The sequence below is a fragment of the Melanotaenia boesemani genome, chromosome 4, assembly GCF_017639745.1.
Source record: "Melanotaenia boesemani isolate fMelBoe1 chromosome 4, fMelBoe1.pri, whole genome shotgun sequence".
In the NCBI taxonomy this organism is placed as follows: Eukaryota; Metazoa; Chordata; class Actinopteri; order Atheriniformes; family Melanotaeniidae; genus Melanotaenia; species Melanotaenia boesemani.
Window position 1 is genome coordinate 29,158,547 of NC_055685.1, and position 16,214 is coordinate 29,174,760.

The 16,214-nt window shown below is 38.1% G+C and overlaps 5 protein-coding genes across 6 annotated transcripts in view; 2 read left to right on the top strand and 3 right to left on the bottom strand.

The window, feature by feature from the left end:
• Positions 1-1,567: 1,567 nt before the first annotated feature.
• Positions 1,568-3,487, bottom strand: LOC121638127 (claudin-4-like). 2 transcript variants are annotated; one of them, XM_041982636.1, is made up of 3 exons: positions 3,382-3,487; positions 3,111-3,219; positions 1,568-2,943 (listed from the first exon to the last, which is right to left on the bottom strand). In XM_041982636.1, exon 3 carries the CDS (start codon positions 2,918-2,920, stop codon positions 2,384-2,386), a length of 537 nt encoding a protein of 178 aa, XP_041838570.1. In that variant the 5' UTR covers positions 2,921-2,943; positions 3,111-3,219; positions 3,382-3,487; the 3' UTR covers positions 1,568-2,383. The 2 variants fall into 2 exon arrangements, with proteins under 2 accessions (XP_041838570.1, XP_041838569.1); XM_041982635.1 differs by having other exon boundaries at positions 1,571-3,219.
• A 1,740-nt stretch (positions 3,488-5,227) lies between these two features.
• Positions 5,228-7,067, top strand: LOC121637974 (GTPase IMAP family member 9-like). The gene is made up of 2 exons (XM_041982369.1): positions 5,228-5,361; positions 5,463-7,067. Exons 1-2 carry the CDS (start codon positions 5,340-5,342, stop codon positions 6,281-6,283), a joined length of 843 nt encoding a protein of 280 aa, XP_041838303.1. The 5' UTR covers positions 5,228-5,339; the 3' UTR covers positions 6,284-7,067.
• Positions 7,068-7,085: 18 nt separating this feature from the next.
• On the bottom strand, positions 7,086-9,804 carry LOC121637972 (GTPase IMAP family member 7-like). The gene is made up of 3 exons (XM_041982367.1): positions 9,369-9,804; positions 9,105-9,176; positions 7,086-8,209 (listed from the first exon to the last, which is right to left on the bottom strand). The coding sequence occupies exons 1-3, from the start codon at positions 9,376-9,378 to the stop codon at positions 7,278-7,280; spliced, it is 1,014 nt and encodes a 337-aa protein (XP_041838301.1). The 5' UTR covers positions 9,379-9,804; the 3' UTR covers positions 7,086-7,277.
• Positions 9,805-10,856: 1,052 nt separating this feature from the next.
• LOC121637973 (GTPase IMAP family member 7-like) lies at positions 10,857-14,204 on the bottom strand. Its single transcript, XM_041982368.1, has 3 exons — positions 14,094-14,204; positions 13,810-13,915; positions 10,857-12,685 (listed from the first exon to the last, which is right to left on the bottom strand). The coding sequence occupies exons 2-3, from the start codon at positions 13,895-13,897 to the stop codon at positions 11,799-11,801; spliced, it is 975 nt and encodes a 324-aa protein (XP_041838302.1). The 5' UTR covers positions 13,898-13,915; positions 14,094-14,204; the 3' UTR covers positions 10,857-11,798.
• Positions 14,205-15,957: 1,753 nt separating this feature from the next.
• The window catches only part of epn3b (epsin 3b), a 37,382-nt gene continuing 37,125 nt past the window's right edge, over positions 15,958-16,214 (top strand). The window contains exon 1 of the mRNA XM_041982360.1: positions 15,958-16,080. The gene's annotated coding sequence lies outside the window, so the exon portion shown is untranslated. The remainder of the gene's footprint in view (positions 16,081-16,214) is intronic.

A 16,214-nucleotide genomic window follows, 5' to 3' on the forward strand; every position in this document is an offset into this window, starting at 1 on the left:
TATACAAATAAACTGCCTTGCCTTGCCTTGCCTTACAAATGGCATTACAATATGTAGTTGTGTGTCTTCTTTTGTTATTTTTTGTATGTGATATATTGTTTTTTTTTTTTTTTATGTTTTTCAATACTTTTCTTACACTCCAGCATCCTGGAAACAAGTTTTTAAAGTTCTACAGTCATTCTTTAATCATGGGGTTCTATCAGGAATGTGAAGTGGATTTACATCATCACAGTTGTAGTTGGTCTAGTGTCTCTCTGGTCTTCTGTGTCTGCAGCGCAGCGTGGCTCCTCCTCTCCGTCTCCTGTTGTCCCGCAAATCATGACAGCGGTCGGTGATCAGTTGATCGGCTTTTGTCTCTTGTTGCTCAGCTGAGAAGGAGTAACTAGCGGTTCATTGTTCACACTGGCACATATTTACCCAAAAGTATTGTTTTTGGCAGGGCCTTCTCTAAGGCCTGGTACACACACAACGATTTTTTTTTTTTTTTTTTGCCCTGATTTAGTCTCTTCCCGACCTCGGACGGCAAACGCCCGATCATTGTGAGATTTCCCTGTGCAATTATCATTTGGTCTGAGGTGTGTTATGAACCGATTTGTCCCGAAAATCTGCTCCAAAACGGGTCGTAGCCGGCAATTGGGAATGTTGAACATGTTCAATATATCAGAGCCGATTTCTGAGGAACGCCGACGACTCGTGCATCATGACTGCGTGGACGGTGACGTGGTACAGAATGTAATCAGAAAGCGAGCTGGCTGGGGAACAAGGAAGTAAACAAAGTCCTTGTTGATGCTGTCTAAAGTCTGTTATTTTTTTCAGTTCTGGCTTTTTCTGTTAATAATCCCAAGACCACCATCATTCCCTCGTCCTGTATGTCCTATTTCATGCTGTGTGTTGTGTTTTCTGATTGCTACTATGTTTTTTCTTCTTCTTTTTTTGCCGGTTGTTGCTATGGTTCTTCTTCTACGTTTCGACGTTTGTCCGGCTCGAGGACTAGATTGTAGATCAGATGCTGGACAGCATCGTTATGTATGTGTTGTTCTGTGATTATATTTTCGGAGTACACCACACACAGTACGATAAAAACTGATTTTTGTTTGAATCTTCACGTGTGAGGTCTTGACCAGATAAAAAAAAAAAAATCTCATAAGCTTAAAAATCGTTGTGTGTACCAGGCTTTACACGGTAGCTGACTGTTGGTAGACAGGGTTTATACTTCAGATATGCAGTCGTGGGTCTAGAAAAGTTCTGCTGCTGCACAAACACTCACACTTCAATGATAAAAATAAAACATGTTTTTATCCAGATCATTAGTTTTATCAGAGTTTCTTCATCAGTGTTGGCTTTCACTTCAGTTCTCACATCTGGTGGTTTTATGACAGATATCACCATGGAGACGATTGATGGTCAGATGATGATATATAAATTCTGAATTATAAAGTACATCTGTGTGTTTGTGTGTGTGTGTGTGTGTGTGTGTGTGTGTGTGTGTGTGTGTGTGTGTGTGTGTGTGTGTGTGTGCGTGTGTGTGTATCTTCAATTTGGTTCAGTGCAGTAAAAGAAACATTTTGACCTACATCATCATCATACTCACAGATTGATTATAATAAAACTTATAAAGTTAATAAAAAAACAAAGCCAGTACAATTTTATTTGGTTAAACAATAATAGCAAAATTAGAAGTAACAAAGTTTAAAAATGATAAATGTTTCAAAAATGGAAAATGATGGATGCAATTTATCAAATATTAGACATACAGTTTATCTTGCAGAGGTGTAGTAGTCTAGATATATAGAAATACTTTATTAATATATATATTATAATATTATAATATATATATCTTTAACAAGAATTAAAGCAAAAGTTATAGAGTAAAACAAGTAAACAATCAGTGCTTCATCTGCCCACGCATATTTTCTGTGAAAACAAATGGTAGACAGATGCACTATGCACACTGGCCTTCTGTACACAGACAACCCACACACACACACTCACACACACACTCATACACACACAAACAGGGGCAGAGCGGCATCTGAGAAATGTAAGTTGCATGCATTTGTAAGCATGTAATCATCTAAAATCCTCCCACAGTTCATTTCAGCTGCCATACTCTGAGACAAAGCCTTGAAAGTAATGTTTATTAAAGCACTCTATAAGTGGTTTATCATTTCAGAGGTGTAAGACTTTACATTGAATTACTTTGCAGATGCTTTTACCTATAGCAACTCTACAAAATGCAGAATACTGGAGCTTCATTACTAATTCAAGCAGTGAGTGTCAAAGGACTGCAAGGACAAGACATAATGTAATTCACACATAACTCCAAAACTTGTGCTTGTAACCTCAGTGTCTTTCAATACTTTAAAAGTTCAATAAAATCATTTTATACAAAAGACTTTTCCTGTTGCTTCACCACTCCTGCTGTTCCTGGGCGTGGGCTACTCTTCGCTGCTCCTCCAAAAACAGGTAGTGCTCTTTCTCCTGGTGCAGAGGAACCAATATGCAGTAGAGAACCCCCCACCAGTAGCAGCACACTAGCCCCCCAGCCCAGATACAATGCTGGGCCCAGCTCTCTCTTTAAAGGTGCTGCGACATTGGGATCGTAGAAGTCTCTGATTATGGTATAGGCAGTCGAACAGATGGGCGTCAAGTAGGCTAGGCCAGCCACAATGAAGAGCACTCCTGCTATCCTAGCCAGTCGAGCCTTTGAGGCCTGATTACCGTCGCCCATGCAGTGGGTACACTTGGCCCCCGCCACCCCGAGTATGAGGGCCAGAACGCAGAGAAGCAGGGAGAGGACCGTGAGGCCTCGGGCCATTTGGGCAGACATGGGCAGGGCCAGAGTGGAGTCGTAGGTCTTGCACTGGATTTGGCCTGTGGTCTGAGACAGACAGTTCATCCATAGTCCTTCCCACAACATCTGGGCAATCACCAGTTCACCACCTACAAAGGCAGACACACGCCACAGAGGAGCAGCACATACCAACACCCCACAAGCCCAACCCAGTACAGCCAGCACCAGGCCCAGCATCTGGAGACCAGTCGATGCCATTGTCACTGGAGAAACTTGATTAGAAGTTCACTGTTGAGAAATGTTGTTTCTTAAATACCTGTCCAGGTTTTTCTTGGCTTTGTCACTTGAGGATTATTGAGGTGTTCACTTTGCTCATTCAGCTGAATGTTCACTGCTCTGTGAATTTTCTTCTTTTAACACATAGACTGTAAAGAAAAGAAATGATCCTCAGCAAATTAAACTCGGCACATTTTAAAATAGACTCTGATCACAATCTCCCAAATAACGGAAACATAATTAAAACTTTCCTTGGTTTAAATTTTCTACCCCTCCGTTCTACTTTTCCACAAAATCTCTGTAAAACGTACCTTTTATTCAGATGTCCCGAAGCTTCTCTGTGCGTTTGTGGTTGCGGTGCAGCCATATGATGTGAGCTCCTGGTGTCTTTTCTGTTATGACTGGGCAGCTTGTCCCACTTAATCTCAAATGGAGGAGTGTGGGAGGACTGCAATGTAGTACTGTATACTATACACACAGACACACATTCACAGCACAGTTTTGCAAATAAATGAAACGTCATTTCAACAGCAGCAAAAGGACACTTTGTTACAGACGCTGCAGGCTGCTTCCATGTTGTCATCTCATAAACTTGGAGTGGGCGGGCTGAAGCAAAGGATGAAGCGCTGAGTAGGAGCTGGAGGACAATTAGTTTGAGACACAAACATGGATCCTAATAAGATTCAGACTGAGTTTAAATGCCCTCTCAAACTAATGGTTATTGTTTCAAAGAAACATATTGTGTTGACCAGCTGGGTTTTGAAGAAGTCCTGTGTATTGGTTGTGTGTAGAGGAAACTATGTTACCACTAGATGGTATTAAAAGCCTTGATGCTGTTTCCAAATTGGCTTAAACATTTCTCTGAGGCAGTATGGAGGAGTGAGCCTCATGTTTTCCTTTTATCTTAGTCAGCAGAGACACGTGTTAGTAATTTTGTGCTGTCTGGTAGGATATTTGACAATGCTGCTCCTGGCAGAGGTTTGGAACCATATTATATCTGGGAAGGAAACTAACATTTTGCACAGTGACACTCTCGCCTTCACAACTTTTTCCTCCTTCTTTACAAGCTTCACTACCATATTTAAATATGTCTGTAAAAGATACCCAAACTTTTTTTTTGTAAAGTAAAATAAATATTTCTGAAAATCCATCTATTTATCTTCTGGCTTTATGTTTAAAACTATTATGTTATTTTCATCAGAGAGATGCTTGATGTCAAGGGAAGCACAACAAATGTCAAAATTTAAATGAAACAATTAACACATTAAGCATTATCCACTAATTCTTGGTGGAAATAAAGCATCTTTCAAAATTTGCAGATGCACCATTTCAAACAGAAAAATTACAGTTAAATGTTTAAAAAGATTACAACAAGCCATGAAATGAAGTTATTGCTTACAGCAGGACATTACTAAGTAATGTTGCTAACCGAACTCTGAAAATAATTATAGAAAATAATAATAATAATAATAATAATAATGAACTTTTGTTTGAAAGTATAAATGTAAAAATACTTGTCAACATATTTATGATTCCACATTCTATCTTCTAGCTAAGGGCAGAGCTTTACATTTACAGATAAGCCCCCCCCCACCCCAAAAAAAAAAAAAAAAAAACACTCCTCTGCAAACGCTGACGTGGCAGATTAAGGGTCTTAATCAGAAGGTCATTCAGCTGATAATCAAATAGGTACCCACCTATGCTGTAAAACTCATTTAATGCATGTAATATACAGTAGTTTTTCATTTGTATTAAAAAAATATAGTATTATTTTGTTGTTTTATTCATAGCTCTTCTCTGGAAATAAACCCAATAACTTTATTTCATTGTGCAATACCAATTTAAACATTTAACATTTATTAACAAACAGGACAGATTAGTGGATAATCTTGATGTCATTACATGGATTTTTTTAGTATCATATTAGTTGTGGTGCTAGCTATGATGCTAATAAAAGTGCATGCCAGAGATTAGATTAAAATATCTCCTACATTAGTATGAGTGAAGATAAAATTTATTTTCAGTCCTGTATCAACAGCTGTTTTGAGTTTCATTTCCTGTGAAACTGCTGAGATGAGTTTCATTTCACTGGAAGCTCCAGCAGCTGAGAGGGAATGGGATAGAGGGAGGGACAACTGGACAACTATAAAATCACACAGAAGCACAAACATATTCAGATGAGAAGAAGGACGTCTGAGTCGAACACAATCATATTTCTGTGGTTTGAAGGCAGTTTTAAACTGTTTCCAGGCATTTCTCTGTCTACAAGATGGGATTAACCTCAAATGAAGGCGAGCATTGTTGCTCTTGTACAGACTGTATATGCATTCAGTTTGAGTGACTCAAAACCCAAGACTACAAACTAAACATTTAATTTTCTCTTTCTCTACAGACTCTTGCTCTCCAGTTGTAAAGGACTTAAGGATTGTTCTGCTGGGGAAGACTGGCTCAGGAAAGAGTGCAACAGGGAATACCATCCTGGGAAGTGAAGCTTTTGCTGCAGAAATGTCTCCAACATCTGTGACACAAACATGCATAAAAGAAACTGTCGCATTTGATGACAGGACTGTCAGTGTAATCGACACCCCTGGGATTTTTGATACGTTTGGTAACGAGAAGGAGCTGAAAAGTGAAATAGACAACTGCATCATGCTGTCTCTCCCAGGACCACACATATTCCTGCTGGTGATCAGACTCGGTGTACGTTTCACAGAGGAGGAGAAGAATGCTGTTAAGTGGATCACAAAAAATTTTGGCGAGGAATCGTCAAAGTACATCTTAGTGGTTTTCACCAGAGGTGATGAGCTCAAAGGAACTACCATTGAATGCTATCTGAACAGAAATGAAGAGCTGAGGAAGCTCACTGATGAATGTAAAGCTGGCTATGTTGTGTTTGACAATACATGCATGAAAAACCACACTCAGGTAGCCAATCTCCTTGAAAAAATAGACATGGCAGTGCAGTTAAATGGGGGCCATTATACCAGCAGCATATACAATGAAGTCCAGAGGAAACTGTGGTGGCGTAATATAAAAGAAAGGGCAGGTCCTTTGGTCACTAATGTAGTAGCAACAGTAGCTGTTTCTACATTGGCTAAGGATTTAGTGGTCAGACGTCCATTGTTGATGCTGGGAAGTGCGTTAGTTGGTACAGCTATTGGATGGTGGAGCAGACCTAAAGAAGAAGACAGACCTAAAAAAAAAGACAACTAAGTGATGTCAAGCAGTGGCCCCTGCAAACTCATGCTCAGCTTTCCATACATCATGTGCAATTTATTCATCACAACTTGCCTGCTTTTATTGATAATCTGCTAACATGATGTTAACTCTGTTCAGTATTGGTGGTGCATATTCCAGTTGTGAAGATGAATAATTGTGTGAATACACTAAGGAAATTTTAGTTTTATTACAAAATGACAAAAATGTATTTCTGTAAAAGTTATAGCTATTGTTGGCTGCAGCTTTAGCATGTTTTAATCACAAAAAACATCTAATTCATTGGTCTGATTATTGAAATGAGTAAATATGATGAAATATCACATTTAGTAAAAGTGTTAACTTTAATTAAAACAACATTTGCACATCTACAGGGAAATGTCACCAAACCCAGCCAGGATTCCTAAGACACACATGAAAATTGCACCAACACTGTAGCCGATCCTCCACAGCTGTGTAAGATAATCACAGCTGGTTATCTTTTCTTTGTCATTTTGTCCTGGGTTGTAGGTGCTGACGGCATCCTTGTGCTGCCGCTGCTTCCATGGAGTGTAATCAGTCAGTGGATGTGCGCCATTGTTTCACATTTCCTTTGAGCTTGTAATGTTACTAATAATATAGCAAAGCGAAATGCATGTCATATTTTAAATAAAGAACGACAATTTATTAGCACAGAAGTTTTATTTTGAGCATTTGTCACATAAGTTATGTAAATATAAACTATGGAAAAAAATCCAACTTTTGAAAATAAAAAAAAAAACATGTTTAAATATAATTATATTCAAACAATAAATGGGTGAAAAAAAAGGAGAACATTGTTTGTGTGTAATTATTTTTGTATACCATCAGTTTTAAATGAATTAAGACCTTTTTACATTTAAACAAGGTATTTTGCATGATATGTTTACCAATACTGAATTTGGAATATTTCCTTTCTAAATTTCACGCCAGAAGCTGCAGAATGAAAAATATGCTCTTACCACTCCTTTTATTAAACTGGACTATTTGCTTTAGGTTTACATTTGATCCCTTTCCAAATGAAAATGGCAGCTAATCCACACAACACCCCCAGGACAAGAGCAGGAGCTCCTAAAGCCAGAGCCACTGGTATGTCGGCTCCCACCGCTATGACTACCCCAGCTAACACCAACACAACAGCAGCAGCCGATGCCACACGAATATTATTTTTCCGAACTTTTTTCTCCTTTTCTCTCTCCTTCTGCTGCTTTTCCCTCTCTTCATCCCACAGTTTCCTCTCCTCCTCTTTCTTCTCCTCCTCCTCTTGTTTCATGCGCTCCTCCTCCTCTTTCAGCTTCCTCTGGGCTTTCTCATACATCTCGTTCGTGTAGTGTTTCCCACCATTATCCTGTACCATTTCTTTGATCATGTTAACCAGCTCAGTAACTTGCACACGATCATCTGCATCGTTGTTGTTGAAGGCGTGGTATCTGCGTCCAAATGTAATGGATAGTCTTCGCAGCTCCTTGCATTCCTTCAGAGCATTGTCAGCTTTGGCTTGATCCTTGCATGTGAACAGCATGATGGTGTACATGGAGGCATCGTCTCCAAAGTTATCTTGGATCCACTTCACAGCGTTCCTCTCCTCCTCTGTGAATCTGACTCCAAGCCTGATCACCAGGAGGAAGGCATGAGGACCGGGTACTGACATCTTGACACACTCCTCTATTCTAGTCTTTAATTCTTCCTCTGTGATGCCTGTATCAAACAGCCCTGGAGTGTCAATTACTTGGACTGGAGTCCCATCCACTTCCCCGCTCTGTGTCTCACAGTGTTTAGTTACTGACACTGGGCTGGGGTCCTCTTTGAATGCAGCTCTTCCGAGGATGGTGTTTCCTGTTGCACTCTTTCCTGATCCGGTCTTGCCCACCAGGACGATCCTCAACCCTCCAGGCAAATCGAGAGCTGTAGAGAGCAGACAAAAAAAATCATGGCTCGTGTGTTGCATGTGTTTATATTTCTTCTTTACATTACCTTGTAATTGTTTGATTTTAAAGGAGCCTGTTTTTTGTTTTTAGTTTATTTTTCTAAGAGCACTAAGGAGCCATGTTTTTAATACACTCTTTACATTAGCCCTTATGCATGAATTATTCCCACATTTTTCTGCTACAGACATGTACAGTGATGCTTTTTTGTTTGATAATCATATTTAGATTTTCTCCATTATATATATATATATATATATATATATATACCTTAAAAATATGTTGTCATGTTTAAACAATATAAATATTCTATAAAAAATATAGTTGTATATTTTTCTTTGTTTTTATCTCTAAGCCAGACCTGGTAATTACAAGGTATGTATATAGATCAGACTATAAGATATATTTATTTATTCTTTAGTGAGTAGCTGTGTATAGGATGACTCACTAATGTCCACTTAAGCAGCTAATTTATGAAAATACCTTCCTCACCCATGCATATTTTAGAAAGCAGAAAGGGGTTAATGAGAATGTCACATATATACAGGAGCAGTTATTTATTGATTCATTGTGCTTCAGTAATAAACATAATTCAGAGCAGATTAGATTTCTGAGGCAGAGCACTTATCCATCAATTTAAAAAAACAGGACAACCCCAAATCCAAGTCTATAAAATGCATTTTCCAAATAAAAATAAACTCTTCTGTTTTAAATCTTGCATCAAGAGCAAAGGTAATATTTTTAGTATTAAAGAAAAAGCTGAGTTGTCCTTTTACAACATGGCAACAAACAATCTCATACTGATTGAAAATAATAACACATAGCTTTAGTTAAGAATCCTTATCCCTAAAAGAAAGAATAAAGGTCAAACATACCGTCAAAGTTATACAGACCACACCCATCAGGCCGAGGCAGAGTTCTTTGCTTCTTCTCTCTGAGTGGTATTGCTGTGTTATTAAAATCCGACCAATGAGAAACAAAGGAAAATTAAAATTGTTAATCCATGTTATTATCAAGCTGCTTATTTTCTGTTTTTCTTCTGTGCTCTTTTTAGTGTCACAGTGACACATTGCTGTGTTACATCTGAATGTATTCAAGGTTTAAAGCTGTTTAATGTTGAGCCAAAAATCTCTGCTTACCTTCAGCCATCTTTTAGATCCACCTTTTTCACGTCCCAGGTGACTAAAATATATTATTCCAGATCTGAGTTGTGAATTTATACGAGCACCTTTCACTCAACTTTCACATTACTGTTCTGGGAAACTTCTGGAAGTCTCGGCTGAGCACTGGGGGCTTCCCATTTCCTTGCATTGTCTTTAGATTACATCTGAATATGCCAATACATAGGCTGGGCATGTCTCTCCGAATATGCTGAACAGATTTGTTTTGTAGGGTGGCTGAAATGATGTAAAAATGTGTAACAACAACATATGAACAATATTCAAGCTCTTTAATCTCATTTAGTAATCTTTCTTTAACTGCCTAATTAAGTCTGTCTGTTTAAAAGGAGTGAGTCAAGCAAGCCCCAAGAGTGCATCACATCCCTTCATTGTTTGTTTCATCCAATCAGATTCAAATAATCTGCATGTGAAACAAATGAAGAAAAAGTTTAAACTGATGTTTCTTTTGTATTAGAATAGACAAAAAGGTCAGTAGATACAACTGGAAAATAAATCTAAAGATACAAAAGATGTTATTTATTTAACTTTATTCAAAAAAGTTTTAATTTTCATATTTTCACATAATAGTACATTGCTAAACTAACCTAAAGCACCCATTCTAAATCTTAAATATTATGAAATCATATGAACTTATGCACGTGCTGAAATCTGCATACATCTTTCTGATAATGAAGCTATTCCTAAACTCAGAGCCCTTCAAGTCATGATCAGAGAATAAGAGAACCCTGCAAAACAAAACATACAAAATTATTATTTGATTGTCCATAACACAGTACTTGTGTCAACCCAAAACGTCCTTCAAACAAAATGAACAAATAGAAGTTTGTTCCTATAATCATAAGTATGACCCAGAGCTGTGCTCTCTAATCTTCCACCCCTACATGTGAGAAACATACAGCAATTCTTATTAATCTGTCTAGAAAGCATCAAGAGTTTCCTTTAGAAAACTTCTAATTTATCATCAGAATAATACAGAAACCACATTTCAACCACAAGAAGCAAGATGAACAACCCGATTTACAGCAAGGTTTTTTGTTTTCATTTTTAGGTGACATTTAATTAAAACTTTCACTGTAGTCTGTATTTTTATTGACTTACCACTTTTAGGTAATAACATAAGTTAAAAGTTTAAAAGAAATAATTGTTTTTGTTAATGCAAAGATACATTCTGTGTACTTTGACAGTTACCATACATTTTGACAAATTACCTGGAATTATTCTCAATGCCACCACAGGTCGTATATTCTTTGAACATCAGTAAATTTCACTGTTGCCTCCATGACAAAAAAAAAAAAAAAAAAAGTCAAAGAGTAATAAAATGAAAAAGTAAATATGTAAAGAACTATTGTTTACAAAACATTTGGAAAGAAAAGAAGTGGAAATAAAAAGAAAAATGGATAAAATAATTTGAAAACATATGTACTTTACTATATATATATATATATATATATATATATATTTTTTTTTTTTTTTTTTTTTGCTTATTGCTTTTGCTTTAGCTTCTGTTACTGTTTTTGTTTCTTGGACAGTCACTTTTGCTTTTCCCTGCCAGATTGGGTTTGTGCAGATCCAAAGCTCCTGGCTGCAAGCATCAAGAAAGCAAATCCTGTTCCTTCTAAAAACTGCCGCAGCTGTCACACTCTGCACGTACTGCTGCATCCTGTTGTCATTGCTGGTAAATGCTTGTCAGGGGAAGGAAGAATTCACACACTCATCCTGTGTCAAACACTTTTGGATAGGCTACTGGTTGCCTTCACAAGTTTAGGGTTGTGGGTTTAGATCTGGGAGATGACACTTTAATCTTCACAGAATACTATATAACATAACAAATAATGAACGTTGCTGAGTTGCATTGGTTTAATTCATGGAAAGTATTCCAAATAGAAATTAGCCAAAATTCCCCTGTAAAGTAGGGATAAGGAACATTACACAAGGCTCTAAAAGAGCAGTGATGTCAGGCCCAGCTGAATTTAGAGCTGATCTTCATAGGACCCATACTGTACACATACAGGTTAAAAGTCTTGGTTTAGAGGCAAGAACAGCTTTACGTTCTTGTATCAAAAACACATTTTCTTTTTCTGGAAGTAAAACAATTAAGAAAGAAACGTAATCCTTGACGTCTTCCAGCTACTTCCTGTAGCCTTCCTCAGAAGGGTCACATGGTGTTGTTGTGAAGTATCTTATAGGCTGTTTTTAGTTGGGTTTGCCAGATAGCAGAGGACAATTACACCCTCTGCAGTTTGGTGTCTTGGGGAGGATGCCATCATTGTCACACACCTTTTTACCTCCTTTAGATTTTCTTCATCCACAGCACTTAGTTTGTTGTATACTTTCTCTCTTATTGATTTGCATCCACTCATTGATCTGTGACCTTTTATATCACAAATCCTATTCTTCACTGAACACAAAATTTACCAAATCACAGTCTTCAGATAAAAAGCCCAAAATATGACCTAGTTCAACAACCGTATATACAGAATAATACCCTCCTAATAATAACACTCCCCTGGAAACACGGTTTATTAGTTTACACCAGCCATGTCGTTTTCTCTCTCTCTCCCACTTTTGCTCTCTCTGCTTCTCCTCCTCAAATTTCCTTGATTCTCTTTCCTCCTGTCTCTTTTGCTCTTCCTTCCTCTTTTCCTCTGCTTCCAGTGCCCTCTGGGCTTTCTGGTACATGCTACTGGTGTAGTGATTTCCTTCATTCAATTTCACCATCCTATCGATTTTATCTAAAAGTTCTCTAACCTGGCGTCGATTGGACTTCTTCTCGTTGTTGAATAAATGATATCTTCCTCCACACTGGTTTACCAGTCTCTTTAGGTGTTCACTTTCCGCTATATAGTCATCCAGTGACTTACCACGCAGTGCGTCAGCATGTGTAAACAGGACTATGGTGTATGAGGATGCATCAGAGCCAAAATTATCCTGGATCCACTTCACAGTGTCTCGCTCCTCCTGAGTGAATTTTGAATGTAGGTTGATCACCAACAGGAAGCCATGGGGTCCAGGAACTGACTGTTTGATGCATTCCTCAATACTTGCTTTCACTTCTGCTGGTGATTTGATTGTATCAAATAACCCGGGGGAATCAATCACAACAATGTCTCTGTCTCCATCTTGTATCTGTTGTTTGTGACATGTTTTTGTCACAGACTCGGGTGATGCATCTTCTTTAAAGGCTGAATATCCCAAGATGGTGTTTCCAGATGCACTCTTTCCTGAACCGGTTTTTCCAACCAAAAAGAGTCTTAAGTGTTTTGAATGTGTAGAGCCTGTGGGGAGAAAGAATGCTCCCATTATTTAAATAGTCAGTTTCATAGCCATTTTGTTTGTGTTAGGTGTGCATCCAACTTTTGTATGCATTCTCAACAGGCATTGAAAAGCTTTTCAATGTTGGCTTTAAAGAAGCTGCCTGCTTCCTGCACACACTTCATGAAAGGAGTGTTGCATTTTCTCTTAAAGAGCAACATCAAATGTAGCTTAACTGGTTTCACATACCAAAGCCATTTGCCAACTTAAAAAGAACTTTTTTTTTTTTTTTCCAAACTCATAAGTGTGATTAAGGCTTCAGCATCTTCCCTCTGATTGGACATTCTGACACAGAGCTGAATTTCAAATGCAGCTTTGTTTGTTTAAAAAGACATTTATAAAATATTTTCACAGAAGTTTCTTACTTCATAATGCTTTTGCAAACATAAATCCTTTCTACACATGAACAAGGCTGCAGTTTTCATGACGACCGTTTTAGCTGTGTGACAAAACAGGAACCAGGATGTCAAAATGTTAAAACGTCTTCCCATAAAAACTGCCAAACAAGTCCATTGTTTATATACTGTTGAAGACAATACAAAACAAATCCCTAAACTACCACCCTTACAGGAAGCAGGAGGGAAAAACAACTCTCTTTTTTACATGAGTGAACATCATTGTGTGCTTTGGGACAGTGGTTCCCAGCCTGGGGTCCGGGACACATTCGGAACCATTGTAATTAATGTCCACACATTGTCACTATATTAAGAAGAAAAGAGTAAGGCTATATGTTGTTAATTTAACTTTATTTTGAATTTATGGAAGGACAGTACCCAGCCAGAATAATTACTTATGGTGAGAATCTAACTTTTGAAAGCATAAAACCAAACATGGTTTCAGCACAGGGTGGGCAGGGGCTCCATGGCTTTTTAGTATATGCAGGAAGGGGGAACCACAAAATCCTCATGAAGGAGGAATGAAAGGAGGAAGTGGGATCATCTATGACTCATTGATGATATATATATATATATATATATATATATATCCATTTTTGTTCTACACCACTGTCAGACTAATACTTCTTATGCTGTTGCTTTTGTGAGTGAAAGTTTACTCTGTTCTTACATGTCCTTGTCCAGTCACATACCTTTGCTTTGACTTTGGCACTGAGCGAATAATGTGACAAGCCCAAGGCAGATGAAACCGCATACCCAAGTCTTCCCTCGTAACATCATGGTTAATTTCTGTCAAAACCTTTTTTTTTTTTAAAAAAAAAAAAAGAAAATGATAAACAGAAGATCCTTTAAAGCAGAGAGCATCAGAAACATGTTGACATGAAACAGGGATTTGTTTTTTGTCCATGGATAAAAATTTGTGGAACCTTATTTTTAAAAGATTTTTTAAAAAATATAAGATATTGAAGAAACTTACAGAAATCGACCTCAGTGTACAGAACAAAGTTTTCTTCCACAGAGCACCGCAAATATGAGCTGCTACACAGAATGTCAACCGACCAACAAGATCAAAAGTGAAACTTAAGTCTGAACTTATATGACACCTCATTCTGGTTCCAAAGATGATTGACGTTGCAAGTCAACACTGGTTTTCTGCTCTGATCCTTGTGCACAGTTATGAATGAGTAAGTTATGAGTTAAATATTGACATTCAATCTTTACTCTCATGTCACACTCCCATCCAGAAAGAGTCCACTGTACTCTTTCCTCACATCATCTACATATTGATGGCATAAACCAAGGGCGTTTTGATTTTGACATTGGTAAGGGCATAAAATTGGTCCACACAGCAACTAGTTGACAAATGTTTTATTGAACTTATGATAGACGTTTATTAGCACAATCATATAATTGAGTGAACTATCTACAGCTTTGATTCTGTCACCTGACAAAATAGCACATAGATTGATGATAAAGAAACAAGTGTCTTGCTTAGTGGCTGCTATTATCACCATTATTCGGGACACAATGGCACTGGGAAAATAATTTCTTTGTGACTTAAACTTTCACACTGACTCACTCTAAAATACCTCCTGATGTCCTCTTTTCTTTTCTTCGCTCCTGAAGTTCTGACTGAAGACAACCACAGTTAGCACCGCTGACACCAGCCAGATGCTCAGGCTAACCAAGAACTAGTCTGAGCCAATCAGATAAGTTTAAATAGTTAATAAGGCGGGATTTAAAGCAGCGCCAACGCTGCTGAGAGAGCGGAGTAACTCTCTCAGCTGTCCTGTGCCGCGAAAAATGGTAGGGACAAATAAGGAGTAGGGACATGTCCCTAACGTCCCTACCCAAATCTGTGCCCTAGGCAAACATTCCCCAGAAACCAAGACTTTTTTCAGAGTTCTTAAAACAATTGATGTTTGCAAATTATGTGTAGTGATTGGTACAGTGTTAATTAATGAAAGTGTCTGAACATACAAACTAGAATCTGTCAAAGAAACAAATAAATGAATAAACTTGTAAACATTGGTGGTTACTCACAAAAAGTCTAAAGTAAACATAGAGGAATGGACCAAGAGTAAAGGTCTGTATGCCATGGATCAATTACAGCAAGACACTGACTCATCTAACTTCTTCTAGTTTATTAGCTTTAAATAATAGGCGAATCTTTTGTGACGTCAGTGTTTACCTTTTGCCGCATTGCATCACGGTATTGGGTGGCAAGAAGCTGCATCTGTTAGCTGGATTTCTTTGCGTTTGGAGTTTGAGGGCGATCTACTACATGGTTCACTCGTGTTGTGTGATTGGCTGTACGGCTCGTTGGGGGCCCAACAAAAAGTTTTTCCGCATTCCCACCGAAAAAGACCCCGAAAAAAGAAGGAAATGGTTACGTGCTATGATACGTGCTTTGATACCTGCAAGCCTCACTGGTACACGCAGCTGTTGTGAGTCCTATCCTGACCGCTGTTTCTACTTTAAACATTAAAGCTGCTACATGACTGCATGTTTCTCCTAGACTGGATTTGAAAGAAAAATTTTGTAAGATGTTATTATCGTTTTTCACGATAGACCAAACGCCATTTAAATTATAGTTAACAGGACCAATAAAATTGAAAAACAGTCATTAGATTTAAAATGAAAAATTCAAAGGCACTGATAAATAAAGCCTTACCCGGCTTTGCAGTCGCAGTGACATGTGATTATTTCACCGTTTTCTTGGGCGATCACCCACGGAAGATGCGAATCACGCTGTGACACTGCTTGGCCGGGTCTGGCCTCCGCTTTGAGCACGACCACTGATTTTTGTTTCACCGAAAAGATTGGCCCAACCTTTCTTGAAACAAAATAGTTATAAGCTTCGAGGCTTTTAAAAGCTTTTAACCTCTCGTGGGTGAAGGGTCCAGGGCTTTCAACTAAATAAGAATAAATATCTCCCCAGCACATCTGTGGCCAAGATGCAGGTGAGTCAGACCAGTATTTTTCGTCATCCCAGACTTCATATGGGCTTTGTATTTGTTCGATTTTGTCTGCAACACAAATTTTTAGTTTCTCTCTAAACCTCCTCTGGTCTTCGGAGCTTAGCGTACTTATATAA

Coding starts and splice junctions, on each gene's coding strand:
- LOC121638127 (XM_041982635.1), bottom strand. CDS start 3,052: ATGGCATCGACTGGTCTCCAGATGCTGGGCCTGGTGCTGGCTGTACTG.
- LOC121637974 (XM_041982369.1), top strand. CDS start 5,340: ATGGGATTAACCTCAAATGAAG. Junction 5,362..5,462: donor GGGATTAACCTCAAATGAAG/GCGAGCATTGTT, acceptor CTTTCTCTACAG/ACTCTTGCTCTCCAGTTGTA.
- LOC121637972 (XM_041982367.1), bottom strand. Junction 8,210..9,104: donor TGGTCTGTATAACTTTGACG/GTATGTTTGACC, acceptor TGCTCTCTACAG/CTCTCGATTTGCCTGGAGGG.
- LOC121637973 (XM_041982368.1), bottom strand. CDS start 13,897: ATGATGTTACGAGGGAAGACTTGGGTATGCGGTTTCATCTGCCTTGGG. Junction 12,686..13,809: donor GTGCCAAAGTCAAAGCAAAG/GTATGTGACTGG, acceptor TTCTCCCCACAG/GCTCTACACATTCAAAACAC.